Here is a 22098-nt window from a genome sequence, read left to right as displayed (position 1 = left end):
AAATTAAGGGACATCACTATAGCACTATAACTAAATTCGTCCAAGTTTTACCTTTTATTAATATCCACACTCTTCAATAAAGTCCACATTCCTTTAAGTTGTTTTTAATGATGACATCTGTAACAGCATCAAAAACAAACTGTACATTCTTGGTGTCCGTGGCACAGGTGAAGTGAGTGTAGATCTCCTTGGTATCTTTTCTTCTGTTCAGATCTTCAAACTGGCACTGAATGTAAGCAGCTGCTTCTTCATATGTATTGGAACCTGAAGTAGACACCCAATGTTCTCCGTTCAAATTATAACAGCCATCTGAAGTCAACTAAGTAATGCCATCACCATTTACTTATGAAGAGAAATATGCCCCAACTGAATATAGACAGATTTCTATATTTCTATAATCATTAGGTTTTTCTATAATCATTAAGATTTTTCTTGAAAGCAGACTCTCATTGTAAGTAAAACAAAATCATCATACACAAAGATCCACAAAACTTTAAGTTTCTCTTTCCCCTATCATTTTAGCTTTTTCTGCTAAAAAGTCTAGAAAGTATAAAAAGAAACCAGGGAAGTGGGAGGATGCATTTCTAGAAGAACACAATCGTTTAAAAGGTCAGACAGCCTGCGCTCCTTGGAGTGATCTTGAAATAAACAATTCAGAAGGGTAAGGCAGACTTCTTTTCAAAATCATTCCAGTTTTAAGTGAGCTTAGCCTCCGAGCCTTCCGAAAATAATTTAAATAACCAAAGGTAAACTGGTAGATGGAATAGGGAAAGGGGCATGAATCATACACTTTTAAATGGTGAATTTTATGGTATGTAAATTATATCTCAATAAAACTGTTACTTTTTAAGTGGGCAGGGGGAGGGAGGGAGGACCAAAAGTAAACCCTATTTTCAACAACGTTTGTAATTAACACTCTTAATCACCCGCTCCCTACAACATTTGTCTACCTGTGATCCCTTAGAAGAGCTCTGGAAACTGGCTGCAGGGCCAAGGAAACTCAACCAAGACAACACACCCTGTTATTCCTGTGAACTAGAGGCTATTTTCAGTGACATTAAACATGACATAAAATACTAAGTATATAAAAAAGACTAAAGAACAAAGAAAAGCTTAAGAAAGAAAGAAATACTATTTAAACAGAATATTTAAAGAACTGAAGGAAGATAGCTTGGGAAGTGACTGAAATAGGTTTCCTGAGATCTGAAGAAGTTCTGTAAATTAATGGAGATGATGGTTGAAAAGTGAATTTTGTCTGGAAGGAACAGATAATGATACTCGGGAAATCAGGACTGTGAGAATCCTTAAGAATGAAGTCAATGGAAGACAAGCTTGGAAATTCACCCTCCCACTCCACCACCAAAAAAAAGATATGACAATGAGGACTCTTGGCTGTGTGAAGATTCTGAGCGGGAATCTTAATGTCAATCCTTTTACTTCACTAAGATTTCTCTCTCATCCTAAAACTTGGCTACATTCTATAAACTCATCTAACTCTCACCTCCCCTCTCACGCTGAATAGATGACCACATTTTCCAACTTCTCTGAGAAAATAAAGGCCATAGAGCTTAAAATACATCTCAACTTTTTAGTACCTCGCTTAAAATTACCTGTATCTGCACTTATTTGTACCTTTGGTCTTAGAGATTTGAACTTCGGTTCAAAATTCAATTGCTCTATCTAGACTTTTTTTAAGTTGAGGTGAAATTCACATAACATACAGTAAACTATGTTAAAGTGCACAATACAGTGGCATTTAGCGTATTCACACTATTATGCTACCACCACCTCTCTCTAGTTTCATAACTTCTTCACCACCCCAGAAAAACACCCCCTTCCCATCAAGTAATCATTCCCCATTCCCCCTGCACTCTTTCCCAGTATCCTGGTAACCACTAAGCAGTATGCTTTCTGTCTCTATGGCTTTGCCTATTTTGGATATATTATATAAAAGGAATCACACAAATGTGACCTTTTGTGTTTAGCTTCTTTTATTCAGCATAATGTTTACGAGGTTCATCCAAGCCTTAGCATCTATCAGTACTTCATTCCTTTTTATGGTGAAATAATATGCCATTGTATGGATATAACACAATTTATTTATCCTACTTCGACTCTTGATTCCTTGTTTTTTCACCTGCTTACAAATCTTGCTCCATGAATTACATCCACCTTTTATAAAAACTTCTCTTTTTCTATAGGATCTTACCTCCAAGCCTATAAACATTCTTAAACCTCTCCTTCACCTGTAATCCAAGCTGCTCAAGAGTAGGCTACACTTGTCTTCACTTCTTCACTTTCCACTCAGTAACTCACAGTCCCTGGCTCTACTCTCTCATCATTCCCCTGACACTGTTCGCAATAATGGTCAACGATCTCCTGACTGCTAACTCCAGAGGCCATTTTTCAATGTGTGTCTGACTTTTTATTTACTGGCACACGACACTGTTGACCACTCCTCACTTTTTAAACTCTCCTCTTAGTTTTTGATGCTTTGCTCTCCTGGTTCTTCTCTTTGTATCCTATACAAACCTTTTTTTCTCTTCTACCAACAGATGCTACTACTCTTCTTCATTTTATCCATGGCCATTTTCTCTTCTCATTCTATATCATCACCCTAAGTCAACTCACCCATTTCCCTGTTGTATTTACACATGATCTCAAATCAATACGTCTAACCCCTCCACCACTCCCCAAGCTCCAAGGCCACGCATATAACTGCCTATTAGATATCTCCACCTGGATGATAAACAGATACTTCAAAATCAACATTCCTAAATATGAATTCAGATCATAGCACCAGCACCCAATCAAGACGGAACTCTGGGAGCACCTTTGACTTTTCCTACTTCTTATCCTACCTATACCCTTTCATTTTATTATAGAAAGTATTTACAGTGTCTGCTCAACTAACAAGTTCCCCTTCCCTGGAAATACCCATCTCTGATCTAAAGGTCATAGTGGTGCAGCCCTGGCAATCATGTTTGTGTCCCTGACCTTGACTGACTGACTGGGCTAAGGATTTTTGCCTAGCTTAACCTTGGTCAGAAGCTCTCTCTTAGGAATTTGAACCTGGGGCCAACCAATCCCAGTTTGGCCTGGTTTTTTAAATGGAAGACACACAAAAACTGTCACAGGGCCATCTTTTATCACATAAATTGAGTAGCAGGGAAAGTTGGCAAGGAGAGAGAGAAGAAGAAAGAAGACACAGAGGAGGAGAGAAAAGAGATGGAGAGAGAAGTGCTTCCAGGGTTCTTGACAGCTTTCTATTTTCTAGTCCAAATTTCATTCTAAGACATGTCTGCAATTCTTGCCCTTGACTTCTATGATATAGCCCCATATCCTCACCAAAAGTTTTTATTTGTATCCTAAGAGAGTTCTTGTTAATTCAACTCCCCTACTATCTATCTTTATTGCAATTTATTGCATAATCTTTCTAAAGCACAGTTTCTACATCATGTATTCCAATTAAAATCCTTCAATAGCTCCCCACTGTCTCAGGATGAGATACAAGGCCCTCTATGAGCATCCTCTCCAACCTCTCCTTCCCACCACTTTAAGCTCCAGCAACACCAAATTCCTTCTAGGTTCCAGAACACATCACGTCATTTTTTTTCTTTTTTTTAAAGATTTTATTCTTCCTTTTTCTCTCAAAGCCCCCCAGTACATAGTTGTGGGTCCTTCCAGCTGTAGCACGCGGGACGCCGCCTCAGCATGGCCCAACGAGCAGTGCCATGTCGGTGCCCAGGACCAGAACTAGCGAAACCCCAGGCCACCAAAGCAGAGCGTGCGAACGCAACCACTCAGCCATGGGGCCGGCCCCACATCATGTCATTTTTTACCTTCATATTTTCATTTATGCTATACCCTCTTCCTAAACTGCTATTCCCCCTGGAATTATTTCTAATTCAACGACTCTAATTACCTGGTGATTTCTAATTCATCCTCATACTATCTCATTCCAAGTGTCATTTCCTCTAGAAAACGACTACACTCACCCCAAAGAGGTAACCACGTCTTCTGTTCATCTTCTATTAATAAATATTTTATACTACAATGAAATTCTTCACATGCGTCTGTTTTTCTAAAACTAACGTCAGTTCCTTGAGCGCAATGGCTGCACCTTATCCTTGTATTTTCTCGAACATATTTATACCAAATTTTGATTTTTATCTTTCTCTACTTTCCTCAAAAAATGAGGACAGAAATATAAAATAAACACAGTAAACTCAATTATGTCTGAAATAGCATTTTAAACTTAAGGAGTCTTAATCACATGTTTAATGTTGATACCACTACCAATGAACACTCTCCATAACGGTGTACATGCATTGTTCGAAACAAAAGCCACTGCAGGAATGTCACTGAAGTGTTGATCTAAGATGTGTACCTCTAACAAAATCTTTCATGACCCCTTACCTGTGTATTCTGGATAACAGATAGTTAACGGACTCCTCTTTATTTTTTCCTCAAAAAGGTCTTTCTTGTTGAGGAAGAGAATGATTGAAGTGTCTGTAAACCATTTGTTATTACAAATGCTGTCAAACAGTTTCATGCTTTCATGCATTCGGTTCTGAAAAAGAAACAAAGGATGACAGGTCAGTAGCAAAAAGTAAAAGTGGATGAACTCTGAATGAAAAAATAGCCCAACAAGTTTTAAGAGCACTGAATGACATTTGCGGAAATAATCAGACACTGATAACACAAAAGCTGAGTCAGTCCTCATTTTTCTAATTCTTGGAGGTTGGGGGGTGGGCAAAAGGACTGGCTAACAAGAGGACTTTGCCCACATACTCAATGTGCTGTCATATATCTTAAGAGCTAATAGGGCACGGATCAGTATTTTGAAAAATCTAATCTCATTGACAAGGAGAAAAATTAAGGATATTAAGTTTTGGTTCAGTGAGCAAACGGACGCACAAAGTCTTCCTAACAGTTATTTTCCATTTTCTGGCTGCATTAGATAGGCTTTTTCCAGAAGCTCCAACATACCATCTCCTCATCCTCAGCCAGAACAAGGTCATAATCACTGAGGGCCACACAGAAGATAATTGCTGTCACTCCCTCAAAACAGTGAATCCACTTTTTTCGTTCTGATCTTTGGCCACCTACATCAAACATCCTGAGTAAGGGGAAAGAAAGCACAAATTCAGCAAGGTCACACACACCTCTCCCTAACTTGAAATGGTCAAGGCACTTCTCACTATTGCATATTCAAAAAAAACCCCATTTATAACAGAAAAGACAAACAAAGAGCAGATAAAATGTAGTAAAAATAATTGTCTGCAATTAAAAGTAAAAGAGAACACGAGAAAATAAAATTTAGGAACAAGCAAAATTCTCATTTTAGATAGCTGAGCTTCCTTTCTGTCAGAGCTTGTATCAGACATGCCAAAAGTCAGCAGAATAAGCACTGAAATGGATTAAGGGGGATGGTGAAGAATGAAGAACTAAATAATGCAATGTAAGATAATAACAGTAATAATAACTAATATTTAATGAGTGTTTACTATGGTACCAGACACTATCCCGAACATCTTAAGCACATTAACTCATTTAACCCTCAAAACACTCCTATAAGTACTATTATTATCGCCATTTTACAGATGAAGAAATTGAGGCAGAGATATGTTAAATAATTTGCCCAAGGGCACACTACTACACTACTAACAAACTGGGACTGAGGATCTGAACCCAGGCACTCTAACCCAGCACCACAGCTCTTATCCGCAACACTACTCTACCTGTCGAAACGCTTTACTTCTTTACTTAAAAGGTAACAATGAAAAAATGTAAATCCCCAAGTTGCATTCTGCTTCCATAACCTCTCCCTACTGATTCGAAAGTGTGTTTTCCTTACTCGTTTTTTAAATTGAGGTATAACTGAGCTAAATTTTCCTTTAAGGAAAAAATATTTTAGAGGTTAATTATGGAAAAAAGTAAATTGTATTTTATGGTAGGACTCTAAGAACCCAATATTTAAAAATAAAACAACTATTATTTCCCAACTTTACGTCTTATTTGAACCTACTTAATAATAACATAGCCTCAACTGGTCACAGACCTTATGTTCCATTCCAGATTAGTTTTAGTGCACTTCTCCCTTCTGGCTTACTCGATATCCTGGCTCAATTGCTGACCTTCTGTCAACAGTGTCCTCACCTACCTCCTAGAGTAAAGGAACACCTGCAATGCTTTGTCCTTTGGCTGGTACTAGGGTCTGAGGAGGTATGCACACAAATGCTTACTCTTAAGATGTATGTTTCATGACAATGATAAAAATTTTTAAAGGATAAACTGCCAAGCTGGTTTAGTGTCTCAGATCTACAGTGACTAGGGGTCTATTTCCAGAGGATTCTTGCCCCAAAGACTGAGAAAAACAAGACATAGTTGAGTAATTTCTCAACATATGTTTGAAAGAGAACAGTCGTCTTATCTCTTCATGACCCAACTTTTTCTTTTGGTTGATCTTACACAGTTCTTTTCAACTTTTCAACATGACAGCCAGAATGATGCAATCACAAGCTGGCTTTAATACAGGGTCATATTATAGGTTTTAGGAAAGCTAACATAATATATTTGATGGTGGAAGTCTTTCAAGGGGAGAGACACACTGGGACACCAATAATTTCAATTTACTCCTCCATTTTCTTCTATACAGTCCATAAAACTGGTAGAACATTGTGAAGTTCCCAAGGTGGGCTTTTAGCACATATAAACATTTACAATATCATTCACTAACAGATCAACATTTTATAAACATTACCACTTAAGTGAGAGGCAAGTAAGCAATTACACAATGCCTTGCATATAGTAGATGCTCAATAAATGTCTGAATAAATGAGTAGTGGTTTTGGCTAGAGAAGAGGAAAAGGAAGAAGTGATAGTACTTCCTAACAAGACATCTACATGCTAACAATAAAGGGGGTGCAGCACCTTAATGAGATCTGGCTATTGATCCTGACAGAAGAAGACCAGTAGGATTTACTGAACTAAAGATCAATCTATGACAACATCAACAAGAAAGTTTTCCACACTAAATAAATACAGGTCACAACATTTAATTATAAATTAATTACTAATCTTATAGTACACAAAGAGACATCGCATCCTGACAATTTTACAGGTGATAATCCATGTGGCCTTTGCTATTCTTGTTAAATAAATTCATCAGTACTAAAGATAAGCAGCTCTTCTATTCCAAAAATATTCAGCTGAACTGCTATTTTCCTGCACCAGGTTTTAAATCTGTTTTGGTGTATTAAGATTTCAAGGTGCGAACTGGTATCTAGTAATACCTAAATTCTGTGTGGATTTCACAAATCCTGTGAAGCAACTGTTTCAGAGAAAAGAAAACTGAGAGCTCTGAGCTAGAGGTTACATTAGCGTGCAACAATGCTGATATCACATTCTACATACAAGCATAATAAGGTAGCTAAGAGGACATCATACACTGAAGGGGAAAAGTTTAATCCTAATTTCAAATGTCACAAAAGCAGAAAACAGGAACCAAAAAGACAGTTCTAATATTTACAAAAGCCCATTATCACAAAGACAAGCTGAAGCCTATTCTAGAACTACTAATGCTGATGAGAAAATCCTTTGTATTAGAACACTAGAATTTTCTCTCTAAAACAATCGCTGTGTATCTATCATCAAACCTCCCCAAAATGCCTACATCCCCAGATCAATTTTCCATCCAGCACTGTATTAAAAAGTTAGTTGTGCATGATATTGTGCACAAATCAGTCCAAGACCCATGATAACATCAGCTCCATCCCATTTAACATAAAGGGAAATGCGATATTGTGAAAACAGCATTTCTATTTTAATATCAAAATGGCAGAACAGGGGCCGGCCCGGTGGTGAAGCGGTTAAGTTCGCATGCTCCACTTCGGGAGCCCCAGGTCTGCCAGTTCAGATCCCAGGGGTGGACCTACACACCACGTATCAAGCCAGGCTGTGGCAAGTGTCCCACATATAGAGGAAAATGAGCATGAATGTTAGCTCAGGGCCAATCTTCCTCAGCAAAAAGAGGAGGACTACCAGTGGATGTTAGCTCAGGGCTAATCTTCCTCAAAAAAAAGGAGAAAAAAGCCACATAATTAAACCAAAAAACTGGTTTTCTATCCTGTTAGTATTGTTGTTACCCTTCTAAACAACAAACATTCAATACCTGTTTTGAAGATTCCAACAAAAAAGCAGCTGAAAAGAATAAAATTAGAAATAAAATAAATTGGTAACCATATGAGTACTTTTATTGATATCTAAGTTACATTTTAATTTTGAATTTAAATTCTTCCAAATGGACAAAAATATTTGATGCTATTTGGAGAAAGAAGAAATGTCTGGGGCCCCCATTCAGTTAAAACATTCAAATATTGGCTGATGAGTTTGACAATAATTCCAAATCAAGGAATATTACCTGGAGAAATTTTACCCTTAAAATTAAGAGATTAAGCTACTAATTAATTTCCTAATTAAAGGAAAGATACTTGTGTTTGGCACATCAGGCAAAAAGGCTAATATGACTTACTTGAAGTATAGGTCTTTGAAGGTGAAATGCGTTTCCACAATGCCTGTGGTCTTCACTCTTGTCCGCAGGACATCTTGCTGGGTTGGAATGTAGTTGCTTTGGGATATTCTATCCAAATCATTTAGGTAACTAAATAAAATACACATTTGTTTTTACCTGGTGAAGCCAACCATGTGCATAGCAAGCCAACAGACTGGTTTCTTGCCAAAAGCAGATATCACCGAACCTGTCACTAAAGTGGCAGAACAAAATCAGATCTTCACTATCACAGAAATGATAGTGAGAAAAAATGTGAACCTAGCATAGGACAATTAGTGTAGGTTCAAAATACAATACACAAAACTGGTTTTAATTCTACCAAAATTAAACTATGAAGGCCAATTTAAAAAAACAAACAAACATGGAAATGTTATTCTTATTAAAGAAAGATTCCTGAAATTTAATACTAACTCAACTGTGCAATGCACATTACAAAAACCAAACCAAAAGCCCTCAGATATTTACAGTTAATGGATCGTCTGTATGTTTAAACATTTGACAGGACACCAGAGAATGGTGTTTGAATTACTAAAATTAAAAAGAGAGCTAAGCTCAGTAAGAATGGGTATTTCCTGTTTTCATTCATGAAACAGAAAAGTTGTGGGGGTTTTTTAAGCCAAAAACAAATTGTAAATAACTCCAAAGAAATTTAATTTGTTCAGTGAAATGATCAAAAGACTGCTTCAAAGCTAAACTAAATCCTTCTTAATTTCAGGGTTCCTAAAGATTTTTTGGCTAGAAAACTGAAGAGCAGGTGGCACCATAATAAGTGAATCATTAATGATCTATAAAACTAAACGCTATCATTAATGTTAAGGAATCAGTCAAGCTTAGATCAACAATTATGAAAAAAAAAGCCTATAAATCATATGGCTTTAGGTGTGGTTAGAGGATTCAGAGCTTACTGAATATATGAGGAAAAAAGCAATTACAATCTAGCTCTGATGACTATGGAGAGAATTATTTAAACTATCAATATCTACAACTAAAAAATATTAAAAGATGGGCAAGAATCTTGAAATGTTTCTAAAGTCAAGTTTTCATTTAAAGAATAAGTTTTTAATAAGTAAACATTAATAAGTAATATCACTTAATTTTTTCTTATAATAATTTAAGCTAAAATGAGGATGGGGAAAGTAGGAAAATATAATATTGGAAAAAATACCTTAATGCTTAAAAGTGCTTTCACTTAGTACAGAGAAGCATAAAGATGACAAGAACTCACCAAGCCCCCAAAAAGCACATTTAAAAAAATACATTCTGAATACAGCTCTTATAAATAAACATGCTGTAAAAGCAAAATAGAATAGCATGTAATAACTAAACAGAAGCATTAATGACAAACTCTCTAACACTCCAGAGAATTTCCTCAACAAATAGATGCTTCAACTTCATTCCAAGACTCAACGTTCTCTTTCTATACAAAGTCTACTATTGTGATCTGGCAAAAGATTCAGAAGTGGTGACTAGTACCAGAGAAATCCATAGTACAGCCCAGCCACAGAGAGCTGGGTGCTTAAAAAAGGATATCACGATTCTAATTTCCCTCGCTAGCTGGCAATCAGTGCAAAGCTCTTATGCAGAGGGAACTTACTGTGTTGGAAGAGATCCAGCACTCAGCAGCAATAGATTTCTCTCTTCTTTCACTTACTTATTACAAACACCATGGAGCTACTTTCATGGTGCCAAGTTTCCCATTTACATTCCAAGAGGAAATATTGTTCTCCAAGTCATACAAAATGACCAAGGGCTCTAAAACCCTAAACTGAAACAATCTTTATAAGGGATCCTATAGACTTCTAAGAAAGTCTGGTACCTATACATTTCCTTAAGCATGGGTACTGAATTTTCTCTAGGGTCACCAAGTTATTTTCTGCTATAATTTCACAGAGAAAAATTACTTACTATGAAGCAGAATCATTGAGCTGATATTCCCTAGATCTGCTGAAGCAAGCTTGCACCCCACCATCTCGCCATAACCGTTTAATCACTCCTGCTAGTTCTGGAGTCATGACTCCTTCTTCAGCACTGCCAGCTAAAACAAATAATTGCCGGGCATCATCCTGAAGAAAGCAGTTAAAAAAGAGAGACAGACAGATGACTCTCCATTTCTTAAAGACTTGACAAGAGTCTCTTTAAAACATACACACATACACATTATATATTATTTTAGAAGAGTTATTAAAGAGACCTTTCGTGGCAGGACAGTCTGAGAGAGTTTACAGTGAAGTCTTTCTCCCTTCCCACTCCACCACAGTTAGAAGTGCAGAGCTGAGCTGAGGAATGATTTCACTCCCCTTACCACTTCTCCACACATCACCACCTCCTGAAAAGATCTCTTCTGACTGGCCTACAAATCTCTACCCTGGTTACTCATGATTTTTGACAGAAAAAAACTGGTCTGTGAGACAGGCACACGGAAAACATTCCCATTCTGTTAAAGGAAACATTCAATAAAAGTAGAAATGAAAAGACTAGCAGATAAGAGATAAAGTCTAAACACGTCAAGGAAAATAAAACATTATTCAAGTTTAGGGAAAAACTGTTCTCTTCTTCCCCCTTCAGCTCAGAGAGAGGAACAGGAAGAAAAGGAGATTGAGGATTTTAAGAAGTCTCAAAGCCTAGTGAGGGAAATAAATCCCTTGGGGGGAAAATTCAAACAGTCTCTAGATTTCCCTAAAGGAATAATGACCCTCTAAATAAGACAGAGGAAAAGAGGCAGCAGGAGGAAAAGAAAGTCACAAACAGAGATAGGATCAAAACTTTATGAGTCACAGACAGCTTTATAAGTGGTTACAGTTTTTAAACCTAAAATATGTGCAAGGGAAAGAAGACAGAAGACAGAAAAGGGCTACGAGATTTGTGATTGTTTTGCTTTATTCTACGCAGCCCTACTTGTCAGCTGGTTTAAAAATAAACATAGGTCTCACAAGATGATTTCCCCACCTCAAAACGAATACTTATTTATCTATCTGAGGAGATTTCCAAATAACTATAAAAATGCAGATACTAAAAGAAGCATATACTGGGTAAAGAAAAAGTAGAGAGGGAACAGGAGCAATCAATTTTAGCACAAGAAGTCATCAGGAAGTAAATTAGCAAGAAAAAGGCATTTCAGACCATAGGTGAAATCATAACCAAAAACTTGAGGACTTGTGTATTCCCAAAACTGTGCATCCACCTAAGCAAAGCAAAACAAAATGGAGCTAACCATAGAGCACTCCCACTCATGTTGCCAACGAAGGGTCTTCAGCCTTCAGGGCTGTTGCTGAGTTAACAGTCCTCTTTTAAGATCTTTTCCTGTATTCTTTCTAGTAATACTTTAGGCTCAACTCTCTAAGAAATTTCATCTAACATCTACATTCCCTCCTCTTTTCAGAGCTGAAAATGTTATAGAAACGAATGATGGAGAAAAGGTGAAAAATGACACACATTGGCAAACATACTCAACAGTGAGCATGTCCTTCTACGTATATGGTATAGTGCTTTACTTAACATTTGCGGACTTTATAGTCGCTTGGTTCTGAGATTTGACCTATACTCATGCAAGTATTCAAAAACTCAGTCAGCATTACTTTGATGTATATATACCATTATTCTAATTTTAGAAACTTTAAAAGAGAGAGAGAGTGATCTCTATATATTTTTGTTGTCCTGACTTTGTGAACTCTGTTTAGGAGGAAACACTTTTCCATTACCATCTCCCACTGACTTACTCTTGCTTCCCCACAATAAACCCCACTTTACAATGAACTTTATACCTTTACCCTTAAGCAGATATGAAAAACTAACATATCCCATAGCCAACTCTATTCTTTTCCATTCATTCTCTAACCAATCATAAAAAAACACAAAAGGATAAGAGAGGAGCTATAAATATAGATCCTCACATATGAAAGAAAAAAACGAGAAACTTCAAAAAATTATACAGGATTTTAGATTAGGACAGGTAGATACTGGAAAGCAAGGTGATTCAGGAGGCCCAAGAGGAATTAATGATGTCAACTGCATCTGGTGACATATGAGTGTTAGGACCCAAAGATTAAAGACACTGATTTCATAAAGGAAAGAAATGAAAGGAGGAGGGATACTATGGTCTGAATATTTGTGTCCCCCCAAAATTCATATGTTGAAATCCTAATGCCATATGTGATGGTATCAGGAGGCAGGGCTGTGGGAGGTACTTAGGTCATGAGGGTGGAGCCCTCATGAATGGGATTAGTGCCTTTATAAAGAGACCCCAGAGGGATCCTTTCCCCTTCTGCCAAGTGAGGACACAGCAAGAAGTCTGCAACCAGGAAGAGGGCCCCCCCACCCGGAGCGTTCTCAGACTTCCAGTCTCCAGGAGTGTGAGAAATAAATTCCTGTTGTTTATAAGCTACTGAGTCTGTGATGTTTTGTTATAGCAGCCCAAATGGACTAAGACAGAAAATGTCAACTGCATCTGGTGACAAAGGAGGGTTAGGACCCAAACATTAATAACTAATTTGATAATGCAAAGAAATGAGAGGGGGAGGGATGTCCAAGAGATAAAAAGGAGGACAGAGAAAGGGTGAGAATTAAACCAAGGGAAGAAGTAAGTACCTAAGATAGAGAAAAAGTCAACAAAGAGAGAGAAGAGAATAAAATAACAGTATTACTGACCAGTTATCGGACACAGCAAATCGACAGAGAAGTAGAGTTAGGTGATAGGAAGGAATGAGAAAAGAGAGGAAGAAAATAAGAACACAGGAGAGGCTGGTAGGAAGAGGAAAAGAAGAAAAAAGAAGGAAAGAAAACCAGGAAGTAAGAGAAGAGATAGAAAGATTAAGACAAATTTTGTTTATTCTTGCCTTAGCTATCACATTTTCCCCGCTCAGAGGCTTAGAAAAATAAAGTCTCTCATTTTTTGTGATGTGGTACTTTTTACAAAAACATACAAGCTGCGCCTCACATTCCCTCTTCCCTCCTTCTTCTGCTGTTCTACTCCCCAATCATTTTACAACCCTCACTCGAGCTCCTCCTCCCTTACACCACTTCTAAGACTCCCTAGTCTAACACCATCCAATTATAACTATCCTTTCATTATTTTTCCCTTCAACAATTTCCCCACTTATTTATTGAATATTAATTTGCATTTGGTAAGTTGAGAGTTGCTTAAAAGAGTTTCTAAGCTACTTCACAGACATGTAGGCTTTGCCTTTCCAGGCAGCCTCCCCAAGTCACTTCCTTTTACTGCCCGTAGCACCAAAGTACGACACTGAACATAGCAGATGACTCCTTTCCTTCTAGGAAATCATTCTATGCATTCTCAGCCTTCTCTTGGAATTTAGCTGGTGATGATATAAAAGATCCCCTGCTTTCATTTTGGCCCTCTCCCTACTGCATCAAACATCCTAATTTACAAACTAGACCTTCAGTGCCCACTAAGTATTATAATCAATCAACACAACTTTTGAATATCTGACATGTGCAAGAATTATACTAGGACATGGTATAATCCAATTCTATAGCCTATACTTCAACGTAGTATAGGGATATAGTATTCTTGAATACCTGAAAACTGCCTCTAAAATTTAGATGTAGTATTCATGTCCTTACCAAGTTTACTCTGGGAGACTGATTTTTGCCTTTAATCTCTATACCTCACAAAGCAGGGCTACGTATCATGGCAAATTATTTTAAAGCATTTCAATATACTATCATTTACTACTATAAGTCAACAGCGCTGTAAATGAAGCAAGTGAATAAACAGCTATTACAAAACCTACAGTATATCCCCAGAATCCCATTTCCCAGACTCTTCTTTGTGGTGGTAATCTAATATCGCCAAAAGCAGACTGCTAACACTTCTCAAATGAGCACACAGTACTTTGCTACATCTTATCTTGTTGCTTAAATTCATTTCCCTAAAACATGAAGCAAATTTTGCTTAACTGCATCTGCTGAAAAAGAGCAAATGAAGAGGAAATGAGAAACACTTACTGCTCTGGCAGCTTCTCCAAAGTCAATCTTTAGCCGTCCCATGGCTCTTATGATTGCAATGATGGACTGTATAGTATTGCTGTAGACAACTACTTTATATTGTTTACATTCTTCCTCTGAATAGCCGTCCTCATGAATGATTCTTTAAAAAGAAGAAAACCACAAATCATTACCGTGGACCTCAAATGAAAAGATACTATGAACTATGCATTATGAGGAAATGTAGTCTTCCAGAAGGCCATGGTCCAACTTACTTCATCTGTTTCACGATAGTGCTTTTACCAGATTCTCCAGCACCTGAAAGAAAAGAAAACCAGACTTTGAATTCATTCATAATCAAACACACAAGTATGAAATCAATATGCATGATAATTCTAGATTAATGGAAACCATGAGTGTGAGAGAAAACTTTGATGACGCTTTCTATCTACCAGGAAAAACTTCTTCACTAGAGTCTTTTACTTTCTTTACATAACTCAGCAACCAAATCTAATTCATTGAAAGTGTCCCAGGGCCTCTATCACATGTGTGAAGTAGACATCCTCAAGGAGCTATGGCAACATAAACACCTCTAGGAACTCATCCTCTACCTGAAACATCATGATATAGACACTGAAGATAGGCAAAAATGAAATTTTTTTTTGGCCTATTCACTTTTATTAATTCCTCTGTCAAAGCCCATGGACTTAAGGAATATTCCAAGAGCAATTCTCTTACCCATGGGACTAAAGAGTTCAAAATAGAAATAGAGGAGGTGTTGCCCCCCACTGTATACCCCGCCAAGACCACATATCCCTCCTCAGCCAGCTAAGATCACTTTAGTGACTGCAAACATGAGGTGGGGCCTCTGAACTCCCTGACTTTCCAGCTGCATTTCCCTAGTCTATTCGTGCTCTACCTTCCAAGACACCTATTTCATACCACTTCCTCTCTCTCAAACGTTACAGACCCCTTCCCACTTCTGACTCTCAGCTGATGATCTTGCCTCTCTTTTATTGGAAAAATGAAAGCACTCAAAAAACATTACCTCTTTTTCCCATAACGAAATCCACCAATCTCTCTGCACCTCCATTAATATTCTCAGTTAATCAATGGATGAACTGTCTCTGCCAATGTCTGAGACTAACCCTCCAATTGTGCACTTATCCACCTCGTTTTACCTACTCGACGTCTTGGATGCTGCAATTATCCCATGTCACTCAAATATCATCAAGTTTTCTCTCCACTGGGTCACTCTCATCAGTATACAAACTTACTGTACTATCTTCCATCTTAAAACCAACACACACCCCCAACTCCTACCTCTTCTTGACTCCACACATCTTCCTCTAACTACCACTCCATGTGCTCTCTCTTTGTTTTTGTTTTCGCCCTGAATTCACATTCATACCAGTCTTCCTCTATTTTGTAGGTGGGTCACCAGCTCAGCATAGCCACTGACGAGTGGTCTAGGTTCACGCCTGGGAAAGTGAACCCAGGCCACCGGAGTGGAGCACGCCAAACTTAACCACTAGGCCATGAGGCCGGCCCCTTCTCTCTTCCTCTTTATAGCAAAACCCCTCTGAGTTGTCTATACTCATGTTCTCCAATTCTCTCTTTAACTCACTCCAATCAGGCATTCATACCCACCACTCTACTGAAACCAATTCTCAAGGTCTCCAACAATTTCCATCTTAACAAACTCAAAGGTGAATTCTCAGTCCTTATCTTACTCAACCTCTCACGCAGCATTTGTCCAAGTTGATGACTTCTCGCCTTAAAATATTTTCTTCGCTACGCAAGCTTCTAGACCCCACATCCTCCTGGTTTGACTCCAACCCCACTCCGTCTCAGTCTCCTTCCTCCAGTCTCTGAATTCTAAAGGTTGTATTACTTTAGGACTCCTCTTTTGACCCTTTTCTCTATCTAAATTCATTCTCTAGGTCATCTCATGTAATCTCGGTTTTAAACATGACTTACAAACTGATAATAACAATTAATATCTAGTGAGTACTGTGTGCCAGACACTATTCTAAGCACTTTGCTTGTATTACCTTATTTAATCCTCACAATAACCTGGAGAGGTAGATATTATTATTACCTCCATTTTATAGATGAGGTAAATGAAGCAGAGACATCAAGTTAACGTGTCTACAATTACATAGTCAGTAAGTGGCAGAGCTGAAATTTGCATTCACACAGTTTGGCTCCAAAGTTGTCATACATATACTGCCTTCACGCTAATGATTTCCAAATTTAGATCTCTAATACTAATTTCTAACCTTGGCTCCAGATTCATATACCTAAACCACCTACCTGATACATCTCCTTAGATTTCTAGTAGGTATCTCAAACTTAAAATGCCCAAAATTGAGTTATTGCTCCCCCACCCTTACCCCCAAACAAATTCTGCTCCACCCTGTTTTTTCATCACAGTAGGTGACACCAGCATTTACCCAATTGCTCAGGCCAAAAATGGTAAGTGACATGTAACTAACATACACGGATGGAATACGGGTGCCAGCACCAATATGTATATTAAACATTAGTAAAGTTTCATTTTTAAAAATAAATATAAAGTTCTAACACTTTCTTCTTGCACCACAATGAATCATCATAAGCACATTGGAAACCACAGGCCTCGATCACTGCAAAAGCTTCCTAAATGGTCCAATGCTTCAGATCTCATCCTTCCTATGGTCAGTTTTCCTCTTGGTAGCTGGAATGAACTTTGTAAAACATAAGTCAGATCATGTCACAACTCTGCCCCAAAACTCTCCTATGGCCTCCAATTACACTCAAAATAAAATCTAAGGGCAATAGGCCCAATATGCTCTGGCCCCTGCCTACCTCTTCACTCCCAACTCCTATTATTCTCTACTTTGTTCTCTTTGCTCTTGTCAGACCAGCTTTCTTGCTTTTCCTCCAACATACCAAACTGGTTCTCAATGAGCTAGATTCTGACTCATGGTCTTTGCATTTACTATTCCCTCTGCCTGGAATAAGGTTTTGTAAGATTTTCTTCTTCACTCAGGTTTCTGTTTCCCTCAGAACAGCCTTCTATGACTGATCTTTCTAAATAGGCCCCCCATCACACTCTCTCCCCTGACTCTGTGTTCTATTTTTTCAAAGCACTTACACTTCTTCACATCACAGATTTGTTCATTTCCTGTCTTCTCTACTAAAATATAAGCTCAATGAAGGTTTATTCATCTCTGTATTTCCAGGGCCTTGAAGTGGGCCTGACATAAATTGGTTATGCAAATAAATATTGCTGAACAGATGAATGACTAATGTTTAATAAGCATGATCCTTTACTAAATCTATCAACCAAAAATGTTAGTTAAAATAAAATTCAAATAATTTAAAAATTCCAGACATCTACATTTTTACAGAATCAAAAGGGACATTTATATTTGACTTTTATCTCTGTTCTTATCACCTAATTGATAATCAGGGGTAGCACTAAAATAGTTAATATTCAGGTAGCACACAAAAAACTTTCTAATGACACTGTTAGAAAGAAGTGATTTCTCCCATGCATCTCTAAAAAAAACTAATGATTCAATTCTAGGAAAGAGAATGCAAAAGCATACCAGTTATATTTTAAATAGTTTAAAACACAGAATTCCCAGATTACCTCATGTTAGCAACAGCTACTAAATTATCTAGGAAAAGTAGAGATTAATGATGTAATGTGCACCATTCTTGTATATACTGAAAACAGCACTTCTATTTATGTTGGATTATTCTGAATGAAATAATCAATAAGTCTATCAATCTTAGAATCAATTTCTACCCATCTCATTAAGCTCTACCTTATGAAGGTGCTGATTAAAAAGAAAACATATGTTGCCCTACCTCTCCTATGTTTTTCCAAGGCTCCCTGATAAAATGTCAGTTTGTCCTTCTCTTTAGTATCACATTATATATATTCACCCAAGCTTTTATTAGGCACCCAGTTCCATCTCCTAAAAGAAGGCACCTCTTACTGACCAGTGAAGTAAACACAGGATTTGTTTCAGTGGTGTTCCCACGCATTTTAAACAAATAAAGAATGAATCACTTTATACCAAGTCTTTGACCCCTTCAGCTTCTAGATCACCATGGAAGTGCCACCATCTTACCTTTCTTCCAAGTAAGAAATCTAAGAGTCATTTGGAACCCACTCACTCTTCTCTCCTTACATCCAGCTGTAACAAAATCTTCTGTCTTCCCATGCGTGTCTCGAATTAATCCTTTCTACTCCTCACATGTCTAAGCCTTACACTGCGCCTATTGTATGCCACCGCTGTAATTTTCTCAACCTTTCAGCTTAAAGCCCCTCTTCCTTCTAATCATTTCCAAATGGCACTATTAAAGAAGCATCAGTTTATCTAATAACTCTCCAAATGCTTCTAACATTTTCTATAACTCTTTCTTATTAGGTCTAAACTCTTCATTTTTACCTCAATCTTCTGTGCTCCACTGTTTCAGCAGTAACTTCCCTCTTTAATAAATCTCACTCTTAGGTCTTCCCCAAACTGCTTCCCAGGTCTCACCTCCCTCCCCCAATACACATATGGCGTTTGGAACTTCCTAACTTTATCCACATCTTTTTACCTATCTTCCTTCAAAATTCATGACAAGTTTAAGGGGAGATCCATTTGTCCATCTTTATTCTACCAGAGTAGTAATAGTAAGGATATAAAGAATGGGACAGACACAAAGGAATTGCAAAGACAGAATCCGTGGCTTGGACAGGGAGGAACTGAAGATGACCCTGGAAGCAGAAGGACTGGAACTGGACAGGGGAGAAGAAAAGTCTAAAAGGTCCTAGAGACAGGAGAGAATGGGATCAGTTCACCTTAGAAGATTTATCCTCAAAACAATATATATCTAAAGAACATCCTATATAAACAGGCAGAAAGGATGAGGGTGAAGCTACAAAGATTTTTGAGAGAAAAAGGAGAGGAATAGCTAAGTTAGATGCCTTGTTCTCAATAAAAGCAGAAAGGCAACCTGCAGAGAATAAAGGGGTAGAATTAATTTAGAAAACCATCTTATAAATAATCAACTAGAACAAGTAAGAAGTGTGTGTACAGGCTGGCATACATATCACCAACAGTGTTAGATGAAAGACAATTCACCAGTACATATTCTAATGTAGAATCATTATATTCACCTAAACATTCTAAATTTTATTTTTAAGGAGCTCCTTGAGAGCAGGCACTGCATCACATACCCCTCTAAGTTCTTTCCATAACGTATACTACATTATGGGTATGAAAAATGAGACACGGCAATGATTTATTCGTAAGATTCTTTTTTTAAAGAGAATTGCTAAGATGAAGAAAGCATTATCATACATGAATAAACACATTCAGCTCACATACGCACTGATTTTAAAAATTAACCCTAAAAGATGGCTGATACTCAAAAACAGTGTGTCACCTGATGCCTTCTCTCTTTTTTCTCTTTCATTTTGACTAAAAGAAAACTTAAAACCAGTCCAAAGAAGGTACATGAGTACATCAGGCTCTTTTACACTTCTGTGCCTTTAGGGACAATGAATTTCCTCATCTGTACAACAGAGCTCAACAGAAGACGCTTAGAACAGTGCCTGGCACAGAATAGGTTTTCAATAAATGTTAACCAGCTATTAGTTGTAAATGCTGTTTTCACTGTTCAGAATACTATCAAGTAATATTAAGGCCCAAAGAGTTTAATTCAGCAAAAATTCCTTGGATATTGATGTTGGTTCAAAATCCCAGTAGAAATGATGTAACCACTTAGCGGCAGTTTCACAACAAAAAAAACCCTAGATGGAATCTGGAGTCACACACGTACACAGCAACTTGTAACCTAAAAGCTACAGCCAACTCTATCAAAGCATTAGTCATTTTCTCCACCCCACCCTCAAAAGCAAAAGCACTCTCTCCCGTAAATATATTTTCAGCCCTAGATATTCCTGTCTACTCCCTCCTCCCCCACACTTCTCGCCCATCTGTACCTCTACAGCTTCTCCATGAAGCTTCCTCACAGGCCTTTGTACCACTACCACGTGTGCTAGTGGTTATTACAGTAGCACCTGAAACATCTCTTTTTCCTTTCAAATACTTGTTTCTGTGGAGAAATCTTGAAACTTCTAAAAGCCCAGGAGCACAACTAGAGCACAGCCCCTTTTCTGGAGGCCTGCACAGCCAAGTCCCAATATGGCACTATTTTTGGATAACCCTCTAGCCAGTGCTAGACCAAAACACTCTCTTGGTCTCTCTACAGGGCCCCATTATCAGACACATGGGAACACAGGAGTAGAATAGGCATAGACAGCCTCTCTCTCACAGCAGGTTATAAGCCTGGTCAGCAAATAAAGTTGATTTTTCTTTCTAAATTTGATTTTTCTTTCTGAATTCATTTTAAAAGACTTTTTTAGTTAATGATACTATGTAGTAATAAACTCTATGGAAGAAAAGATTTTAGTCCTATCTCTGCCATGACTAGCTGTGTGACCCTGGGCAAGTCACCTAACTTCACAATGCCTGTCTCCTTATATATAAAATGTGAAGGGCTTTGGCCTAGATGTACTTGATAGTTACACTCTAATATTCTATGACTATTAATTATAACACTAAAAGCAGAGTAAATCTCTAATTTTGACCCACAAGAGGCTTCAAATCAAACCCTGGATCCATATCTTCCTATTAACCTAACCATTCAAAATAGTTCCCACAAGACAATAAGCAGCATGTTCTCTAATCATGCAATCCTGATCTAGAAAGGATAAAGAGGAGAAAGAATTGAAGAGCGCAGCAACAGCAGGGAAGTAAGAGTTGTCTGGCAGCCAACCTCTTCTACTCATGCTCGAGAGTATTCAACAATTATATAGTCTCAAACTAGCAGAACATTCAAGTTAAGATTGCTATTCTTTAAAAAAAAAAAATGTGAATATCTATAGCCAAAGATCATAGGAGCACAGTCCATGTTATTTCCAATAATAAGACTACCTATTGTTCCCACTGATTCCTTTTTATTAACAGGCATAAGTAGTTTACAGAATAAAAATTCAGATTAAGGTTAAAAATGACATTTCATTCAAAATGCTTTTCAAGGTATCATACTTAATACAAAAACTAGTTGCTTCCTAATTTAGTAAAAGAAAAGGTCAGCAAAATTACTGATGGAAAAAATGTCACAGAGCAAATAAAAATTGTTATTCATTCTTTAACAGACATGTCTCGTATGTGCCTGGAACTGCTGGACAGTGAGACTTCAAATACAGGAATTTATGGTCTCATGGGAGAAGTAAGATCTATTTTTCTTGTGAAATAGCAAGTTCCCATAGCCTAAAATATCAGAATAATTTCTTCACCCAGCCCACTGTCCCTCTAAACATGTCAAGCCTGTGCATATGAAAATCCTTGAAAACCCTATTCAGCTCCAACTTCAACTCTTTGCTAAAGCTTTTCCCATTCCCTTTGAACAGAGTTATTACTCCCACACTGATGGCTCGCACAGATTATTCCCTTTCAGCATCAGTCTCAGAAGTTAATTTCCAAAATTAAGTCCCAAACTGTCCTTCCCAGCCACCTCATCTCATT

At 37.6% G+C, this 22098-nt stretch overlaps 1 protein-coding gene across 1 annotated transcript in view; it reads right to left on the bottom strand.

Moving 5' to 3' along the window:
- GNAI3 (G protein subunit alpha i3) overlaps positions 1 to 22098 on the bottom strand; it is a 37458-nt gene that overhangs the window by 1222 nt on the left and 14138 nt on the right. The window contains exons 2-8 of the mRNA XM_070486991.1: positions 14794 to 14836; positions 14540 to 14681; positions 10481 to 10638; positions 8537 to 8665; positions 4993 to 5122; positions 4420 to 4573; positions 52 to 264 (exon numbers count right to left, since the gene is read on the bottom strand). Coding sequence (XP_070343092.1) covers positions 74 to 264; positions 4420 to 4573; positions 4993 to 5122; positions 8537 to 8665; positions 10481 to 10638; positions 14540 to 14681; positions 14794 to 14836 — 947 coding nt within the window. The 3' untranslated portion in view covers positions 52 to 73. The remainder of the gene's footprint in view (positions 1 to 51; positions 265 to 4419; positions 4574 to 4992; positions 5123 to 8536; positions 8666 to 10480; positions 10639 to 14539; positions 14682 to 14793; positions 14837 to 22098) is intronic.

This window comes from Equus asinus, chromosome 16 (assembly GCF_041296235.1).
Source record: "Equus asinus isolate D_3611 breed Donkey chromosome 16, EquAss-T2T_v2, whole genome shotgun sequence".
NCBI lineage: Eukaryota > Metazoa > Chordata > Mammalia > Perissodactyla > Equidae > Equus > Equus asinus.
The sequence above is the reverse complement of the archived record's forward strand: the minus strand, read 5'-3'. Positions and strand labels throughout refer to the sequence as shown.